Source organism: Syngnathoides biaculeatus, chromosome 9, assembly GCF_019802595.1.
Source record: "Syngnathoides biaculeatus isolate LvHL_M chromosome 9, ASM1980259v1, whole genome shotgun sequence".
Taxonomy (NCBI): domain Eukaryota; kingdom Metazoa; phylum Chordata; class Actinopteri; order Syngnathiformes; family Syngnathidae; genus Syngnathoides; species Syngnathoides biaculeatus.
Genome location: NC_084648.1, coordinates 1,796,458 through 1,816,931, shown reverse-complemented (window position 1 = coordinate 1,816,931; position 20,474 = coordinate 1,796,458). Strand labels below are relative to the sequence as shown.

Genomic DNA, 20,474 nt, shown 5'->3' with positions numbered 1-20,474 from the left:
CCATTGATTCTTCCCTTTACATGGATCAGTCATCCTGCCCCCTGTGCAGAAAAATATCCCCAAGGCATGATGGCTCCACCCCCATGCTTCACAGTAGGTAGGGTGTTCTTTGGATGAAAATCAGTATTCTTTTTCGTACAAACACACAGCCGAGCTTTCACTCAAAAAAATCTATTTTGGTTTCATCATTTTATATGATATTCTCCCAATCCTCTTCCGAACCAACCGAATGCTCACCGAAAAACTTCAGACAGATCAATTCTGTGGTGGTGTGTATTTGTTGGTATAAAGGATGGAGGACTGATTAAGATCGACTTCAAATGTAAACACCCCCCCCCCATAAATAAATAAATAAATAAATAATAAATAAACAAACAGGGTGGGGACCTAGGAACTGAATCACATGACAAGTTTTAAAAGCTTAATTTTGACTATCCTGAATTAACATTGTAGATCTAGGTCTGACTACTTTTCATGCCCATACCAAATAGTTTGTATTGTCAAACAAGATCTCTAACAACATTATGACCAATTAAAATGAGATCTTTCAATTTTGCATAGTAAAAACATACAATATCTGTCACTTTTGCTGTGTAGGGGGTTTCTTATTACAAATAGCTAATAGTCAACCACCCATACAGTAAAGAAAATTAGTATTTGAACACCCTGCTATATTGCAAGTTCTCCCACTTAGAAATCATGGAGGGGTGTGAAATTTTCATCATCACTCTAAAAAGAAAAATCCAGAAGATCTCTAGATAAGACAGGTTTCTGGGCTGTAGCTGAGAAACACAGAGTTTCAACTCCCTCCAAAGATTTTCTATTGGGTTTAGGTCTGGAGACTGGCTAGGCCACACCAGATTCTTGATATGCTTCTTACGGAGCCACTCCATGGTTTTCCTGGCTGTGTGCTTCGGGTCATTGTCATGCGTGTGGAGTTGTACAATTTTGTCTCTGGTGTCTTCGGGCAACTCTTTGGTCTTGGCCATCTTACAAGTTTGAGTCTTACTGGGTGTATGGGGTGGACAGGTGTCTTTATGCAGCAAACAACCTCACACAGGTGCATCTGATTCACAATAATACATGGAGTGGACGTGGACTAGCAGGTCTTTGAGGGTCAGCATTCTAGCTGAGAGACAGTTGTTCAAATACGTATTTGCAGCTGTATCACACAAACATAAAAAAAATAAAAATTAAAAAAAGAAATCATACATTGTGATTTCTGGATTTTTCTTTTTAGATTATCTCTCTCACAGTGGACATGCAACTAAAATGAAAATTTCAGACCCCTCCATGATTTCTAAGTGGGAGAACTTGCACTCTAGCAAGGTGTTCAAATACTTGTTTTCTTCATTGTATACATTTGCATGGTTTCACTGTTACAACTCGCCCCCTGAGGGCAATATCGAACAGATAGTTTGTGATGAAAACAGATTTAACACCCTCTAATCTAAATAGAGCTGCTTAGTTATGCAAAATTCATTAATTCATCTTAACCTGAAGATGTAGATCTGAATGTTTTATTTTTAAGTATTTAAAAACAAGCTGTAAAAAAAATACAATGAGTCTATTAGAACAAAAAAAAAAAAAAAAAACATCCATTGATCAACTTGTAAATGTAGCAAGACAGCTACACCTGCACATGCAACCAGCCAACATGAGCTAGTGCCATTTTACAGCAACCCTACACACACACACACACCTGAGAAGCACAGACAGGCGCACATGTACGTACACACACACACACACACACACACACACACACACACACACACACACACACACACACACACACCTTCTGAAAGAAAAATACAGTGAATAAAATTAAGAATAGGGTAAATTACAACTGAGATTTCAGACAGACATTTTTTAAATGAGATTTAAAAGTACCAATTTGTTTTTTAATCCAAACATGAATTCAAAATAAAACAGGTTACTGCAAAGTGAAACTACTTAACCTGATTGTGATTGTTGTTGAGCTTCTGCAGTAAACATACCCTTAATTCAGAGCACAGATTGAAAACAGAGATGACAAAAGGTGGGTGAAATAAGGAGCAAACAAAATCTTAAATTTCTTCTTTCTTAAGTTAATTAGTGCGTTGTTTCAATGGATGAGCAAAACCTTTTCCCTTATTCCATTGGGGTGGGGGATGGTGGGGGAACAAGTCAGTCAACTAGCAAATGTGATTTTAAAATAGGAGATGGTGCAGTCATGGCCTTGGATTTTTGAAGCCAAAAACAGAAATCTCTATCAGCAGAAGTCCCAAGGATGAAAAAAAAAAAAATCCAAATGGACAAGACTTCATTACTGCGCCTGGAAAGAGAAATAGATTAGAAATTTGTGATATGAAAGTATTGGAGTGCTCTATCAAACATACTAAATTACAAAATTATCGCAATCCCGTGTTTATTGCAGGGTTTAAGTTCCAAAAATCTCCCCGCCACAGATGAAACCCGCAAAGTAGCAACAAATCATTTCCTGTATTATTTATATAAATGTTTTTCATACAATTTCATTCAATTCATTGTCAATATACCTTAGAGAGTTGTTATTCTATTTGTCCATGCAAGGTCACCATCCACACACACACTACACAAGCAAAGGCCTTTAAAAGGCATGTGTGCTCTGCTGGAGTCAACCAATGCCGAGCTGCAAAAGAGGCAATTAGCTGGCTAAACTCATCACAGTGACTGTCTTGCCATTGTGGCCAACACGAACCATCATGGAGCCTGCTGTTGCTTCACAGAATTATTTGTGCTACTCGTTTTTATTGCAGGTAATAGAAAAAGCCTAACGCTGTTTAATTGCGCTTCATGTTCTGTGTGTGAGCACGAGATATTTTGAACGCTAGGCTAGGTTGGTATTTATTAATTTATTTTGGGAATATATCACTCTGACTTGTTAATTTTCATTCACGTACACTGCATTACTAAGCAACTTTGAGAGTTTGAAAGTTGAAATTGCTTGGTAAGGTTTCCCTCTCTCTTTTTTCCCCACTCTCCAAAGTAAAAGAGCCCTGGTTCCACATAGTCAAACAACCAGTAACACTACCTGTACCGAAGATCTGCATTAGTGGAAATGCACTACACTGAAAAAATAAATAAATCCATAAGTGAGCCACGATATAACGAGATGACTGCACTACATCACTTCAATTAAAACTCCTTCCATCAATCAAAAAAGCATTTTCTGTATAATATTTGAGGTACTTTTATACGGTTTGCAAGATCTTTTGGGTTGTAAATGCCCAGAAACCCCCCCCCTCCCGCAAAGCTATTATATAGTTGGCATTTTCTCCCTGTCACTCGATACCACTGGATTCTTCATAAATATGAGACAAGAGATTTGATCTGAAGGCTAATTTTCAATGTAAATACTAAAAACAGCTTTTACATGTTGGAAAATAGTTATACAAATGTCATTGTATAGAATTGGGTTAAGTCAAGTCAAGGTTGTTTATAATTAGCATCAACGGGAACAAGTCAACATTTTATCTGCACCAAATCAAGAATCCTATCACTTTCATACCGAATCAAATTGTATTGACTAGTTCTGCCCTTAAATGTATCATTTTTTAATTTAATTGCTAACTATCAAGATACGCATTACATGGGCCTCCTGCCAGATTCCCAACCCTAGTTCTGATCGAAAGGGACCTTAAAGACCCCCCCACCATTTGAGCATTCTTAGGAGTCCCAGAAGATACCTGCTGTCCCTGCTGTGGCGGAGCTGCTTGTCCAGGGGCCTGCCCTCCCTGCCCATAGTAGGCAGCTTGCTGCCTATAATACTCTGCCCAGGCTGCACTGTAGTCTGGCTGGCCTCCAGATGCTGCTCCTCCTGCAGGTGCCGACGCAGCTCCTGGAGCAGCGACTGGCGCTCCTGTAGGCTGAACTGAAAAAAAGAAAAAAATGACCAAATGCAAATAATTGCAAAATTTCATTTGGGAAAACTACCATTGTCTTCTTGATGCAAGGTGACAATTAGACATGTTACTAATAGTTCCTTCATACACTTACCCATCCCCATCTTCTTATAGTACTCCTCCCAAGCCTTCGTGTAGTCTGGCTGACCCCCAGCAGTCTGTGCTGCTTGGTTCTGATCCCCCGCTGCTCCAGGATCTGCTGGGGTTTGTGCTGCCATAGACCCCCCTGGCTGCTGACCGTAGTACTGTGCATAGTAGGCTGCCCATGCTGCATTCGGGTCTGCTGCTGCCTTATCTGAAAGCAGGAGAGATTGGATGATCAGTTCAGTAAATTGTGAAGGATACATTTTTTGGTAACCAGACCAGGTCAGGTGCCCCAAACGTTTTGCATCGCAGACCAGATCCACACTAGTGATTCCAAAAGTGATTATTTTGACAGTCGATTAGTCTCTGATTATTCAGTCAACTAATCAGCTCTCAGACACACACACACACACACACACACACACACACACACACACACACACACACACACACACACACACACACACACACACACAGAAAGGATCCGTAAGAATGATTGACAGCTCCCTTTTGACCAATCAGTGTCATTTTCTGAACTCCACCCATGCTATCCACATCTGGGATCTTGTACCCACAAACAAAGAGAGCACTTGCTTACTTTAAGCCTCTGAATTGTGATTGTATAGTCCTGTTTGTATCCGATCCGGAAATAATGTCCTTCGATTTGGTTGGGGAAAGTTTACTGGAGACGAGCGCTATCCAGAGAGATTAATGGGAGAATATCTGTTGCTCTTTCCCACCCCAAAGCCTAATTTAGATAAATGGAAAGGGTGGATTAAGGCTCGTGGCCGACCTCACGACCATCTGAATGTACATATTATTTTTGGGCTGATCAGAAAGTTTAAAATGGTACTGGCATTGCTTCTAAGGTTGGCACAACCCATTATTAGGTTCAGGGGGCAATTTGAAAACTGCATTTTGTATTTCCTTGGGTTGCCTGTGTTTCTGATATACAAAAGAAAAAAAACAAATCAGAAAGGGGGCAAATAGCTACATGACTGGCGATGACTTCATCAGAAATGGAATCACCCACTATGTGCTTCCTTTTTAGATATTCGTCTCGCTGTCGTCCTGCTATAAAAGGCACATTCTTTCTTGCAAGATTTCCATCAATAAATCAAACTTTAGCAGTCTTTGTCATTCAATTAGTGGAAAGTCTGTCTTATGAAGCACTATATGAATTGAATGTGTAATGAAAAAAATGCTTCATACCATTAGAGAAAGTGAATGATGTGTATATATATTTAAATACATTTTAAGTATGTGCTGGTTTTCATGTGCTTCACTGACTCAACTTTAGCCATTAGCTTGAAGAAACTGCTGCTGGTGAAAGCTATCCCGTGAGGATGACTTGCGGTTAATAATCACTCAAGTACATTCTCGTCGTAGTATGTTGTTCCTTGAGCAAAGGACTCATTGTAGTAGTACATCGCTCACAAACGAAGAAACTCAACAAAAACGGTTCATTTGTGTATCACGCATCAGAAACGATAAGTTCAGCGAGGAACACATTATTTCTTCACTTTCTCAGTACACCACTTCACTGCACGAATCATTTTGGGTACTCACTTGGGTCATGTTGCCCTGGGGTCTGCCATTGCTGGTAGCTATTCCCCCAACTCTGAGCACAGTACTGGGGACCACCTGGTGCACCACCACTGTAAAGACAGATACAAAAACTCAAGTGGTTTAACTCATCAAATTGTTTAATCCAGGGCTAAAAAATTAAAACAATTCCAAATGTCAAAGATTTACATACTGGGGTGAACCACCAGGAGGTCCAGCGTTATAAGGGTTAGGGTTATAGGGGTTGATGGAACCACCAGGGCCTCCCGGACCTGGACCGCCACCCACAGGACACAATGGGGCCTGGATAAGCACTTTATCAGTAAATTGTTGGACGTGAGCCCATCAAGCAATTGGCAAGCCGAAGAACCCTTTAATGTACCTCTATCTTTTCTTCTATAAGTTGCTTTGCATAGTCTATTTGTTGCGGGGAACCTCTGATTATGAACATTTTGAAATTTGGGTCCCCATCTGGTAGCGGCTGACGTGACATCTCAACAAACGCACCAGTTTGCTGGTTAATGGCTTTGACATTTTCTCCTCCTCTGCCAATAACAAGTCCACATTTGTGAGCAGGAACAGAGAAAGTCATCTCTCCCCCCGGAGGACCCCAGTTGCCCTGGCCTCTACCCCGTCCCCGTCCTCCAGGTGGCATCCCTGGACCAGGAGGACCCTGTGGAACAAAAACTATAAGTAAAACTGCAGAGGACTAAACATCAGATTCAAAAAGAGATTTCCCTGATAGCACTTCTTTTGAGTGGCATCATTCAAAAAGTATTTACATTTGAGTACTTGCAATAGCCAGTACAGATACTTGATAATACCATTTCTTTCAAATTTGATGATTGTTTTATTTTAGCCAAATATTAGTCACAAACTTTTGTTGAACATGGCATAAGTTTCACCCAAAAAACAAATAAACAAAAACATTGGAGTAACAACTTGTCATGACTGACATTTTAACATTCAATGCCCCCCCAGTCTAGTCTGGCTACATTAAGTTAAATGTACACTGGAACATAAGGGAATTTAAAGGTCTCTGTTTCAACACTGATGGGGTTATTTAAAAGAGTATATAGAAGAGGGACAGAAGCAAAAAATCTATTGGCTATAAAGTAGGAATGCAGATTCAATGCTACCTCTGTCAACTACAAAAAGGAGTAAAAAAATGTGCAAGATTGATACCTGAGAATACAACAATTTACAAAGTGAAACTGTGACAGGACACCTGATACTTGAAGTAAAGCACGCTTGCCCACAGGCAAGTCCTCCTTTGCCACGGTTTTGTGGAAGGAGTGCAGCTGGCTTGGCCAAAGCTGAGCAACATGGAGCAGATGACGGGGCTGGAGAGACTGTGCTTACTGGACAACGCGATGCAAACACTCACAGGACAGCTGCCACCAGAGCAGAGTAGAACACAAAGAACAAATAAACTTGCCTAAAACTGTTATCTGCATTTATCTTAAAAGTACTGTGTATCTCCAAACAAGTGAAGTGGATGCTACCTGAAAGTTTTATGACAGGCTGGTGATATCAGTGTAATTACATTTTTACAGAGTACACTAAGAGCATCAGCATTGATACTGGTTTAAGTAGAGTCTTGGGGGAGCGGGGGAAAAAAAAGAAAGAAAAAAAAAAAAGAGGTTCCCTCAGCTTACTGCAAACTTACCCCCTCACCCATATCATCTCTGGTACGGATACTTCGTAGCAAGTCTGTGATGATGGAGGCAGCATGTTGACACTGATCAGGAGGACCAGTAATGTGAGCTATTTTTTCAGGACCGGTGCCATCATCTAAAAGGTGAGTGTGTAACTTTTAGTAAAATAAATAAAAGTGCTGAATGTGTACTTTAAAAAGCAAACATTGAGAGAGCAGGAAAAAAGGCAAACTTTGGAAGGAAAACTAAGTATACAAAATTTTACATGGACGTGTGCAACACATCACCTGGTTTAAACTGTATCTTCACTCCAGCATCACTCTGTATCTTTTTAATCATCTCTCCACTTCGTCCAATTATGACCCCCACTGCATGGCGAGGAACACCAATCTGAAAAAATTTCAAGATCAATTTTAGGGTTTCCTGTGAATAAATTAGTCAAATGTTTCTTGCGCAAAATGATTAAAATGTAACCACTGTGTTACAATAAGACAAAAATATAACAGTAAAAGAAATAATACAAGTGCGTTGAGGAACAGAATCTTTCCATTAGTTTTTTTCCCCCCGATATAATTAGCTTCATTTAAGAAGTTTATCCAAATCTCAAGTCAAATCACACTTACATCAATGCCACCACCTCCCATTCTTGAGCCATATTCATTCCTGTCACCAAAACCAGTCTGCTCCCGATCTCGTAGAATCTCATTGACCATCTCCTTAGCTTGCTGCACAACAGCAACAAACCAAGTTAACGACTTGCAAAAACTCAAGAAAGCAAGCATGTTTCTATGATCTTGTAGCACTTTGAAGTACCTGCACTTTGAATGGGTCTCCAATGATGCGTAGTGGTTTATCTACGTTTGGCGGCTGGGATGCATCTTGAATAAGTATCATTTTAACTCCAGCTCGTTCCTTCAAAGTTGCAAAAGAATGTTAGAAACGCAGCTGAATAATTGAGTGGAACCTATAAATTTGAATTCCTCTAATTTCACAATATGTAAATTTGCAAAAAGCTTCCCATGTGTCTGTAAAATGAAACAAATACTGCATGACGCCAGAAAATTAAACCCTTAAGAATCCGTATTTTTTAAAAAAAAAAAACTCAGTCACAGACCAGATCTTTGTGCTGTTCAGAAGCCATTGTATTTTTAACTGTGTATATGACTGCTCTGTACAGTTTGTCAAGACAGATCACATTTAGTAATAGTTTTATGTTCAGTTTGCTACAATTTTCTATTTAAAACAGAACGTGTCCACAGTCTGTCTCAAAATCTTTAACGATGCAGATGCACAAGGATTAAAATTATGACTGAATATCTGAGAGACTAAATATTTCAATACCAGTCCAGCAAGAGATGATGTCATGATAATCCAGTAGGTAGCCTTGAGTAGGTCCAGGGAAAAGAGTTCATTAATGCTAATATCTAGAAGATCTTGCCACAGAGCGAATGGCGAGCTGCTATACATTTGGTCACTTGTGAAAATTGTGCATTTTATTATTTTTACAATGGTTAACTTAATTTACACTTGTGTCATATATAATAAATGTATCACTGGGTCAGGTAGAATTTTTGTATCTATAAAGGCATCCTGTTTCAGGAAACCAAAAATGTTTGAGCCACTTACAAACATTACTTTGTCAAAGAGTAAGCCATTTTCTATCCTTTTGTCAATCTGTAAAACATAACAGTAGCAACGTGACAGTATATCCCAAATAATACGGTCTGTCAAAATGCTATGATTAGTTGTAATGGCCACTTCAACCAGCAAGAACTCTCAAAATCAGATGATGGATTCTGTAGAATTGAAGATCCTAGATATTTTGGCTACTGAGACCTCCATAGAGTCCTGAGGACCAGGCTTTAAATCCCAGCCATCTGTGTGCACTGCTAACGCTCGCCGAGCAGATAAACGAGATTGAGAAAAAACATCCAGAATCGCTGCTCATTATCTGAGAAGATTTTAACACAGCTAAATTTAACCACGAACTCCCTAAACAGAAGCAACACGTTAAATGTGGAACGAGGGCAATTAACACTCTAGATCAGCAGTCGGCAACCCGCGGCTCCGGTGCCTCATGCGGCTCTTTCATCCTTATAATGCGGCTCTGATTGGCTTGGGAAAATAAATTACTAACATTTTTTTTTTGTATTTAATTGAAGTGCGTTTTATTTGTGTTAGTTTTTATATTATTTTAGTTCTAAATTTGAAGATTGTGATCTTGAAATATTAAAATATTAATTAAATTATTTGATATTATTTTTTCGTCGCTCAAAATAGACGTCACACTGCGGAAGCGGGTATACCCGCTGAAACGCCGTCTATTTTGAGCGACTTTCAAGCCCGGCAAAGCCAATGGAGAAACATGCTGCGGTAAAGTAGTAGAAGTTTTTTTTTTTTTTCTTCATTTTAGATGTGCGGCTCCCAGTGTTTTCTTTTCCGTGGAAACCGGGTTCAAATGGCTCTTTCGGTGTCAAAGGTTGCCGACCGCTGCTCTAGATCATCGTTATACATCCATCAAAAATTCAAATTGTGCAATTCCTCGCACACCCGTTGGCTCCTCTGATCACTACTTGCTGTACTTAATATCTACATACAGGCAAGCACTTAAATGTGCAAAGCCTTTAGTAAAATCTGTTAAAAAGTGGACCAACGAGGCCAAATTAAAACTTCAAAGCTGCTTTGACTGTACAGACTGCAGTGTCTTTGAAAATTCAGTGCACAGCCTAGGTGAATACATGGATATTGTAACCGCATGTGTCAGTTTCTGTGAAGGTTGTGTGTACCAACAAAATCCTTTTGCACATTCAGTAAACACAAGCCATGGTTTTCAGCCAGACTTAGGCAACTCCACCAGGCTAAAGAGATTGCATATCGCAGTGGGGACAGGGCCCACTACAATCGCACTAGAAATCAGCTGACTAAAACCACCCCAAGAGCGTCACAGGTCCCCAACTAGACACACTGCAGTTTGCCTATGGAGCTCACAGGTCTGCGGATGATGCCATCAACATGGGTCTGCATTTCATCCTTAAACATCTTGACAGCGAGGCTACCTATGCGAGGATCCTGTTCGTGGACTTCAGCTCTGCGTTCAAAACCATCATCCCTTAACTCCTATCCTCCAAACCTCTCCAGCTCAGCATCTCGTCTGCCATCTCCCGGTGGATTTACAACTTCCCGACGGGCAGGACACAGCAGGTGAGGCTGGGTGACATCATCTCATCCATGCGCTCTATCAGCACAGGGTAAATCCCAAGGTTGTATCCTCTCCCCTCTGTTCTTCTTGCTCTACACGAACGATTGCACTTCATTGCACCTGAGTGTCAAACTCCTGAAGTTCGCAGATGACAGCACCGTCATCAAAGACGGCAACGAGTCTGCGTATCAACAGGAAGTGGTGAGACTGTAGCTTTGGTGTGGTTAACACAACCTGGCGTTGAACACTCTAAAGACTGTGGAGATGATTGTGGACTTCAGGAGGCATCCTTCACCACAGCTGCCCCTGACGCTGTCCAACTGTCTTGTGTCAACCGTCAAGACCTTCAAGTTCTTGGAAATTATAGTCTCAGATTACCTTAAGTGGGGGACGAACATCAACTCCATCCTGAAAAAAGCCCAGCAAAGGATGTACTTCTTGCGGCTTCTGAGAAAGCACGGCCTGTCACAAGAGCTGCTGAGACAGTTCTACACAGCGGTCATCCAATCAGCACTGTGTACCTCCATCAAAGTCACAACCGCTGAACTGATTGTCGGCACCACGCTACCCACTATAGAGGACTTCCACGCAACGCGAACTACGTCCAGAGCAGGCAGGATCCTTTCGGACCCTCCACATCCTGGCCACCAGCTCTTCCAGCTCCTTCCGTTGGGAAAACACTACTGATCAATGAAAGTCAAAAGTAGCAGATATTCGAACAGTTTCTTCCCCTCTGGCAATTAAGTCATTAAAGTCTTGATCAGCGAACCTATTTTTCTGCCTTGTGCCATGTTAGGACAGTTGATCACATCCTGCTGGTCCAATTAGTATTTTATTATATATATATATATATATATATATATATATATATTTTTTTTTTTTTGGTAGACGGCACGATTCATCACTTTAAACTGCTACATTTGCAGAACTGACATTGTTACCACACTTATCTATACAGATTTTAGATCTTGCATGTCTTATATGGAATGGTTCCTATAAAGAGAAATGTCTCTTGTTCTTTGTTTTTGTTGCTACATTGTTCCTTGTTCTTTGTTCTGAATGTCGTACCAGGGCAGCATCGCCGACTGCCAGAGAAAAATTCCCTGTGTTTTTACACACTTGGCCATTGGAGCCAATTCTCATTTGCAGGTTCTCTCATGCCTGCCTCCAGTTTCTCTGAGTACTCTGGTTTCCTCCCATATCTCAAAAACATGCGAGGTAGGTTGACTGAAGACTAAAGTGCTCATCGGTGTGAATGTAAGTTTTAATGGTTGAGGTCTCTTGGGATTAGCTGACAATGAGTTCAGGGTATCCCCTGCTTCTCACCTAAAAATAGCTGGGCTAGACTAGGAGAGCCTAGTGAGGATAAGCAGTACAGAAAATGGATGGATGTACCCCGTTAGAATTTCAATTAATTTTAATCCATATTTATAATGCAGCTCATCATTTAAGGTCTGTGTTTCAAAATGTAACTTCCACATCAACCTTCTTGGTCTCAGTTGTGTTCCTGCCACTTGTCATAGTGCTAGTAGACCCACGTTAGGTGAAGAAATTAAGAAATTAAAATTGGACAGTTTTGGGTTCGATGGCAGCAACATGCTTATGTTGGACCTTGGAAGTTCCAAAACATGTTCAAGAGAATTTGTAATATTCCCCACACTTCTTCAAACGAGTTCAATGCTTTCTGGCCATTTTACAAACCTGTAGCTGCTTAATGGTCTCTCCTCCTTTGCCTATAATAAGGCCAGCCTTGCCTGCAGGGATGACCATCTCCTGCATGGAACCTGTTTGTCCGTTGGGGGAATCGTGTCCCCTTGATATTATTTCATCTATGAGCGCCTTCGCTTTCCTGAAAAAAAATGAAGCGTACATGTATGACCTGATAATAAGGAAAGCTGCAAATGTTTCATGCAGAAAAATTACCTATGCTCACAAAAAGTAATTTAATTATTAATACTTGAATATTCATAACAGGGCAGTATTTGATCACATATGGGGCTTTTCCAACCAACCAGCGCAAGGGGGAAAAAAAAAAAAAAAAAAAAAGATTACTGTTGCCCCATGTGGTTTGTCTTCCCATCGCACAAATTAGTTTTGGGTAGTTTAAGCAAATAAAGCTTATGTTGCGGATTACTGACACCTAGTAGATCTTTAAAAAATAAATAGATAAAAAGGAATTTCAAACTATCAATGCCTTTAGATCCATCCATCAATATCCATACCACTTATCCTCACTTTAGAGAATATCCGCTCACATGCCTTTTATGGACTTTTTATTCACCATGTGCTATGATGTAATGTATTATTTAACTTGTTACAATATCACATTGTACAGTTTGTGTAACTCCTACTTGTGTAACAGCTCCTATATAGAGCTCGTGCATTCACGTCACCGAAGTCACATGACTGGGCATATTGACAGTCTAACATAGCATTCTTCAATGCTAAGTCGGTTGGAGATGGCACGAAAATATCTTATAGCACGACGCCCTGAGTTTTGCCCGATATCATTAAACATTTAGAAGGTGATAAACGAAGGTATGTGGAAAAATGAGACACTTGGCATAGAGGACTCATATTTGATGCCGAAGTCGATGTTTTCGCAGATAAGAAATTGGACTATTAACCAGCATCCACTTGTCTTGGACAACTGGATCTACACATGTATCTGGTGAGTAAGTCATCGAGATTTACATGGAAGAGTTTGAAAGCGTAGAAAAGTCTGGACACAATACAAATACTTCGTTGCTGGATCTGTTCTCAATCAAGAATAAATCCACAGAGTGATGGAGCCACTCAAGATTTTTTCAATACGAATAACTATGTAAGTAAATGACCCCTGGTTTTACACAAACTCGCATTCATTAATTCTGATTGAGAAAAAAAAAAAAAAAAAAAGACAGCGAGTCAACTCCTTCACACACGAAGCGTGTTGTGGCCACACGTTAAACTTTGGTAAACCTTTCAGTGACAGACTTTTTTTTTAAAGTACCACTACTGGCTTGAGGTGACTGTTAAAAAGCACACCTTTTTATATAGTGAATATAATGAAATAATGGCACCCCAGGGGTGACAATATTTTTTAGCACAACTAAATGCATGATAGTCATATAAATGTCAGTAACAGGACAAGCTTTTACATACAATACAATACAATATGGTTACACAGTACAGCCGAAGCCTGAGGTTTACATCCACTTTGCAAAAATGTTTCATTTTTGACTCACTGTCTGAAGTCAAACCAGACTATAGCTCTGCTGGTTCAGGTTAGTCAGGATCACCAAAAATTCATTTTGTTAAATCCCACAATAATGAAGTTGTTCAAGGTCAAATGTTTACATACACAAAAAGTACTATGTCTCTGAAGCACATGGGGAAGCCCAGATGATACTGGTGCGCTCTGTCATATGGAAAATTTGGTATATAGAAGGAAAACCTCAACTCTTGACTGCACATCTGCGATATTTGGATTTCTTGCTGGGGGTTGAGATCCTGATGGTCGTAGGAAAACTAGTTGGCACCACATCTCATTTTAGCTTCTGCCTCTGTATCCAATGCTTTCTTCCCAAGTCTTTCTCAAAACATGTAGTTTGGATTGCTTGTTCGGCACCCATAGCAGACCACATTTATTCACCTGTCAATTGACTTTGGCTATCCACGGTCACATATTCCACTTTCACTTGGAAAGCCCCCCAAAAAAAATGCAACTACCCGAACAATTTCTACCAACAAATCCCACACAAATCATCGTGACATCGTTAAATCATACAACATATATAAAAGGACGGGAACAAGTGGATTTGCCGTTTGCCTTGTGTTACACCACAGCGCACACAAGATTCAAAGTCTGAAAGGTGCCGGATGCAAAAAGTAGAAGAGGCATTCTGCATTCCATTTATTGATTTAAGACCAGTATATATGGTATATAATCAGTAGACTTTACAACGAACTTATCAGCCTGATCAGTATTGGCTGATATTTACGATTTTATGCTTATCAGGTGATTGTCTTTAATCTCATAATTCACCAATCTGATCAATGTTTCCACTGATCAGGTCTGCAAGACATTTACTCTGGAACGCCATCGTACACAGTATATTTGAATACAAAAGATAGATTATTTTACAATTCATTTGAGTTGAAGGTTACATTTTCCTAAAATTTCAGTGTGACAGTATTCTTCTGCTATAAATAATTTATTTTAAGGCTTTTAACACATCTTAATTGTGCCAATAATTATGGAGGCCACTCTATATGCAGTAAATGAATAGACAGACATTACATCGTCTTGTGATTGGTATTTTTTTTTTTTTTTTAAACTCACTGATTGGCCCCAAAAACCATGACCTAATAATGACTTTGAAACGGCAAATGTGGTAGTAAAGGAGTCCCAGAGTTAAAGGAATAATTTTAAAACCTTTGTCCTTTGACAGAGGACTTTGGGGACCTGATAGTTTTGACAGTGAAGACACAATCATGTGTGGAAACTATGCTTTGAGGATCAGATTACACATACACGTACTTTTGTGTGTGTGTGTTATGCGTACCCCCAAAGTAGACAAGATCCTGGAAATTCCTTCTCCCAATATAAAATGCAGTTTTTTTTATTCAATGGATGATTTTGCCTCTGATTTTAAATGAAGTATTCTGTATTTTTTCCCCAAATTATCATTCTCCTTGTTAAACCATATTTGAACACTTGTTTTTGAAATTCACATCACTACGTTTATTTACTAAATGAGTAAAGGGGTGTGCTCACGTTTCATTACCTAGGGGGAATTTGTAAGATTGGTGCAATTATTTAGGGAAAACAGGAAGAGCCAAGTGAAATATTTAATTGTACAAATTCTGCCAGGGTATAATAACTTATGAGAACAACTGTGAAAAATATCCCATCATGAGGACACGTCACATTGGAACAAAAGTGTAAGCTACACGTTTTTCATAACCTCTAAGTGACAGTGGTATATTAGAATGAAAATCTTCAGCGTACAATAAATGAAACCTGCTTGTAGATTAGAATGGCTCCCGAAAAAAAATTTTAAATATGAAGCTGAACTTACTGTATGGCCTCCGGTGGACCTGTCAAAGAAACACCTCTTTCCGAAAGACCAGCACTGTCTGGAATAATACGGAAACGTATGGAAATACAAAGAAAAAAAACAAAACAAAAAACAATAATACAGACAAATGCACAATGTTGTCAACTTGCTACTTGCGAGACTCACTGTGTGCAATTTGGACCTTGCAGCCAGAGTCCCGTTGTATTTTGTTTATGTGTTCACCTCCTCTGCCAATGACTGAAGGGAAAAAAGACATTTTGGGTTGTACATTTGTAGGAGAGAACAATAGTATACCTCTTAGATGATTTAGGAGATTAAAATTAACGGACTTACTAAGACCAACCATGCTATCAGGCACCTTACACTCCTCTGTTATTGTCATTGTGGAGGGTCTCACACTGTAGGCAGTAAGATAAGAAATTATACACTGTATATCACGAGTTCCATCACAGAGCTCCAGAAAAATAAATTCATACTTCTGTTGAGCCAGGACAGCCAATTGAGCTCCAATGGCTGCAAAAGAAGGAGAAATATTTGAGTTGCTGGAAAGTGAGCATATCCAGCAGTTATGAATCAATGTGCATATTCAACGTACACAACGAAGAATCTCTTTCATTCTGTGACGCTACTTTCTTCGCATCTGGTTCATCTAAATAAAAGCAAATGGTAAGCCACTAATAATTATAACAGGATTAGACAAAGGAAGTTTTGAGCTGATTGTCAACCTGGTTCTTCGAGGGATCGTTTTTGTGCAGTGAAGGGATAATTCTCAGCTCCTCCATTGTTGCTTGGCATGTGACCGCTCTCACCACTTATTTTAGCTGCAATCTAGGATGATGGAAAGACACTTGAAAACTCAAGAGACTTTTTCGTAGACTATAAAACAATCTGCATTTTGATGACTGTAAAGAAATATACAAACACCGATTATAATGAAGGTGGAACATGTCAGGATTTAAAACCAAGAACAATGATTGAAACTCCTTCTTCAGCCTTTCAACAATTGAGTACACTACCAACAAATATATACAATGTTCAAACTGATAAATCTTTTTGTTGTTGTTGCAAATATTCACTCATTTTTAATATGATGGCTGGAAAACATTCAAAAAAAGCTGGGCTAGTGGCATGTTTACCACTGTGTCACAACACCTTTCCTTTTAACAACACAGAAGCATTTGGGACCTGAGGACACTTATTGTTGAAACTTTGCAAATGGAAGTCTAATTCAAGCATGAAGAACAACTTCTTTTGCTCAACAGTCCAGGCTTTTTTGGCAATGTCCTTGAAACAATGATGCTAGTTTTAATGCTTTGCTGCCTAAAGAATCGACGGTCACAGGCATTTTTCAGCCTTGTCGCTTACATGCAGAGATTCCTCCTATGGACTGTAAGTGATGAAATCCTTATTTAAAATTGTGCATTGAGAAAAGAAGCCATTAATAGGATTGTGATTGACTAATGGTAATGGTGATTGACACCCGCAACACCAGTGTCAGGGTTTGGTACTCATTGCCGAAAGTAAGTCAGATTCAGTTCCGGTACCGGTTGGACTCTGCCAAGGCAGCCAGATTCTGTTCATAACTTTTACGGACAGAATTTTTTGCACAGCCGAGGTGTGTGTGTGTGTGTGTGTGTGTGTGTGTGGGTGGGGGGGGTTATTGCATCTTTGCTTTTTGCTGATTGTAGATTTCTGTAGGTGTAACCAATCTGTGATCTCCAACTCTCACTGGAACAGCTCACATCACAGTATGAAGCGGTTGAAATGAAAATCAGCACTGCCAAATTTGATACCATGTTCCTCAGTCGAAAAAGGGTGGAGCACTTTCTCCAAGTTGGGCATGAGATCCTGCCCCAAATGAGGAGCTCAAGTATCTCACGGTCATGTTCACAAGTGAGGGAACAATGGAACAGAAAACCAATAGTTCCCCCCGGGGGTAGATCCCAGGAACAACCCATGACATACAGGACTAAGTCTCCCGGCTGAGCTGGGAACACCTCGGGACCCCCCCTGGAAGAGCTGGATGAAGAGGCTGGGGAGAGGGAAGTCTGGGGTCCCAGAGAAAGCCTATGTCCCTCCGACCTGGCCTTGGATCAGCTTAAGAAAATGGAAGATTTTCAAGAAAAAAAAAATCCACCAACATTCATCAGTTTGAACATTTTTTTGTGTGTACTGCATTCAATTGAATACCAGTCGAAAAGGATTCACAAATCATTGTTCCTGTAGGTGTGTGTCATCAAGATTTCTGCCTTTTTTTTTTTTAAACCAGTGATGAAACAGGATCTTTGTGAGGTGTTATGTGTTGAGTATATCAGAGCACACAACACACAAATTGACCAAAACTCTTAAATGCCTGATTTATCCCTTTATTTCCCATCTATTAAGATTAAGAACAATACATAGGCATGTATCAGTCCTTGAAATAACTTGAACAGTCCATCTGTAATTTAGTTAATAGTTTGAGAATCCAACAACCAGGATGAATGAGAAGATTCAGTAGCTCATTTGGGAAATACTCCATACAATGGCTGTTCAGTGCATTTAGACTTGCTCCAAAATGGTATAAATGCCTGAAAATTAAGAATTACAGGATCAATTTTGACTCAAACATGATATGATTTTCTAAATCTCCCATCACCACACTCTCCAATCTATTTCCTTCAATGAACATTTTGTTTTCTGTTATAAACTTAGTTGGTCCCGGTTTTTAACTTCTCATTGGGGGGGAAAAAATAAAGAAATACATATTTTAACAGTTGCAAAAGACAAACACTGGATAATTGAGTGAACACTAGCAGTCAATGGGTATATTGAATTCAGCCGCGCTGAGAGTTGTCAGTCAGACTAACGGTTATATTCACTTCATTTAGTGCCTAAAGTAGAATAATACTGATTTAAGCTCATATGACCAAACTACGAGAGCTGGATGAAGCATAAAACGGCAACGTTAGGATTCTGGGGTTCACAACAGCTATACTCAAAAGACAATAGCCCAAATTGACTCAGTTCACAATAGTGGCAATGCCTTACAACAGGATTCCCTCGCCGCCGGTTGCATCGCACTCTAAGCTAGTTAGCCAATAGAAGCTAGCGACAAGGATAATCGAGCTAGCTGCTACCACTAAAAGCTAAACCATTCGCCATTTGCATTCTTCAGTGTATCAACACTTTTTGTTTACCTGTCTGGCTCGTTCCATGGCGTCCGCAAAACTATCTTTCTTTGTTGCAGCGGCGACGCCGTTAGTCGGCAAGGAGCCGAATTCGGACATGGTGAGCACAAGGAAGAGAACGACACAAGAGGGGTAGGCCAGGTGGCTTTGGCCGGGTAGGGCTGCGCACAAGCGGGAAGGCCAAAGCTGGTGTTGAGCGAAACAAGAACGCTAATGCGAAAGAGACCGCTTACCACGCCGGCAAAGTTCCCTGCTTAAAATAACCAATCAATGTACGATGTTCTCGACCCTCCCCGGTCCGGTTTTGTCAGGCATTTTCTCAGCTTTTCCGATGCTTTGAGATGAGATGTTAAACCCCAATAAACCCGCGCCACCTCCCGGACTGGAGTGGAACCCACAGATCCCACCAGCACTGCTGAACGAAGTTTCCCAACCTTAATTGAGTCAAGGCACATTTATGATGTTAGAAAAATCTTACGGCACAGCACGAAACATTTTTTTTTTTTTTACAAAAGTATGAATATACAAATAAAAATATTGACTCAGTTTACTTAAAAAAAGCCACAAATCATACATCAGTGGCATAGATGAACAGTTATATTTGTAAAGAAGAAATAGTTTTGTGACAAATTAAGTGGAATTGAATAATTTTCAGCAGCACCATTGTAATTGTAACTTTGAACTAATTGTGAGTCTAATTTCTGTCTTGTTTATTCCATATCAGTTAAAATGGGGTAGAAAAGTCGGTTGAATTATTTCTAGGCCATAAATATAAAACAAATGAAAAACGTTAAGCACTGCAGAGATGTGTGGATTCTCGTGCCTCGTGACTATTCCTATACGAAAGTAATTCACAGTTAATACTGTATACACTTTTTATAAAGTTCAAATAGTCATTGGGTGAAATTTCAGAATGAACCAACAATGCATTATGACTTTTACAAGGGAACTAAATTTAAACTTCTGTAAACTTGAATGAACATATCCTAGTGTTCAATGTGCAAATACTTTTTGCTTGCTCGTTTTTCTCTTAACAAGTAGCTGCACGGTAAAATACATAGCAGGCTTACGTTCCACAAATCAACCAATACACCGTATTTCAATGTCCATTTCTGTGCCTTTCTGTGACTCTTCCAGTTTCACTGTTGTAACCTGCTGATGACACCCTGTGACACTCAAAGCTCACCCACCACTTCCCTCTGGGAACATCCTCTTTGAAGCATCGCAATGGTGAGGTATCTTTGATCAATTGTTGGGTGTCATCTTGTTCTCGTGATGTCAAAATGCAAACAGCATGAGGATAAGTACTGAACCAGGAAAGGTATTGTCCCATTCATGGATCAAACAACTGTTGTGAAATCTGCAGTTCAAGCTGCTCGTTAGGCAGTAAATTGTGGAAAAGATATTCCATCCATCCATTTTCCGAGCTGCTTAATTCTCACAAGGGTCATGTGAGTGCTGGAGCCAATCGTGTTATCATCGAGCAGGAGGCAGGGTGTACCCTGAACTGGTCAGCAGCCAATCCCAGGGCACATAGAGACAGACAACAGGCACACTCACAATCACAGCTAATGGCAATTTAGAGTCTCCAATGAATGCATGTTTTTGGGACGCGGGAGAAAACCACAGGACTGGGAGAAAATCCACACAGGCATGGGGAGAACATGTCAACGCCACACAGGCGGGACTTGGATTTGAACTCGGTCCTCAGAACTGTGAGGCCCACACTCTACAAATGTTCTCCCATGCTGCCGCAAAAGATATTCCTATTGTAATTGGACATGTGCATTTAAATGTTCAGAGATTTGATT

The 20,474-nt window shown here is 40.0% G+C and overlaps 1 protein-coding gene and 1 long non-coding RNA gene across 5 annotated transcripts; one reads left to right on the top strand and one right to left on the bottom strand.

The window, feature by feature from the left end:
- Window positions 1-1,504: 1,504 nt before the first annotated feature.
- Window positions 1,505-19,994, bottom strand: khsrp (KH-type splicing regulatory protein). 4 transcript variants are annotated; one of them, XM_061830683.1, is made up of 19 exons: window positions 18,897-19,743; window positions 18,673-18,824; window positions 16,219-16,321; window positions 16,089-16,142; window positions 15,970-16,006; window positions 15,827-15,891; window positions 15,659-15,730; window positions 15,494-15,551; window positions 12,132-12,279; window positions 8,045-8,143; window positions 7,855-7,956; window positions 7,519-7,621; window positions 7,243-7,367; window positions 5,956-6,246; window positions 5,767-5,876; window positions 5,577-5,665; window positions 4,018-4,218; window positions 3,708-3,892; window positions 1,505-2,314 (listed from the first exon to the last, which is right to left on the bottom strand). In XM_061830683.1, the coding sequence occupies exons 2-19, from the start codon at window positions 18,760-18,762 to the stop codon at window positions 2,306-2,308; spliced, it is 1,941 nt and encodes a 646-aa protein (XP_061686667.1). In that variant the 5' UTR covers window positions 18,763-18,824; window positions 18,897-19,743; the 3' UTR covers window positions 1,505-2,305. The 4 variants fall into 4 exon arrangements, with proteins under 4 accessions (XP_061686667.1, XP_061686668.1, XP_061686669.1 ...); XM_061830684.1 differs by lacking the exons at window positions 18,673-18,824; window positions 18,897-19,743 and adding an exon at window positions 19,854-19,994; XM_061830685.1 differs by lacking the exon at window positions 18,673-18,824 and having other exon boundaries at window positions 18,897-19,744.
- On the top strand, window positions 12,797-19,940 carry LOC133506493 (uncharacterized). Its single transcript, XR_009796507.1, has 3 exons — window positions 12,797-12,968; window positions 13,037-13,101; window positions 19,801-19,940. It is a non-coding gene; the product is annotated as an uncharacterized LOC133506493 (long non-coding RNA).
- Window positions 19,995-20,474: the final 480 nt, after the last annotated feature.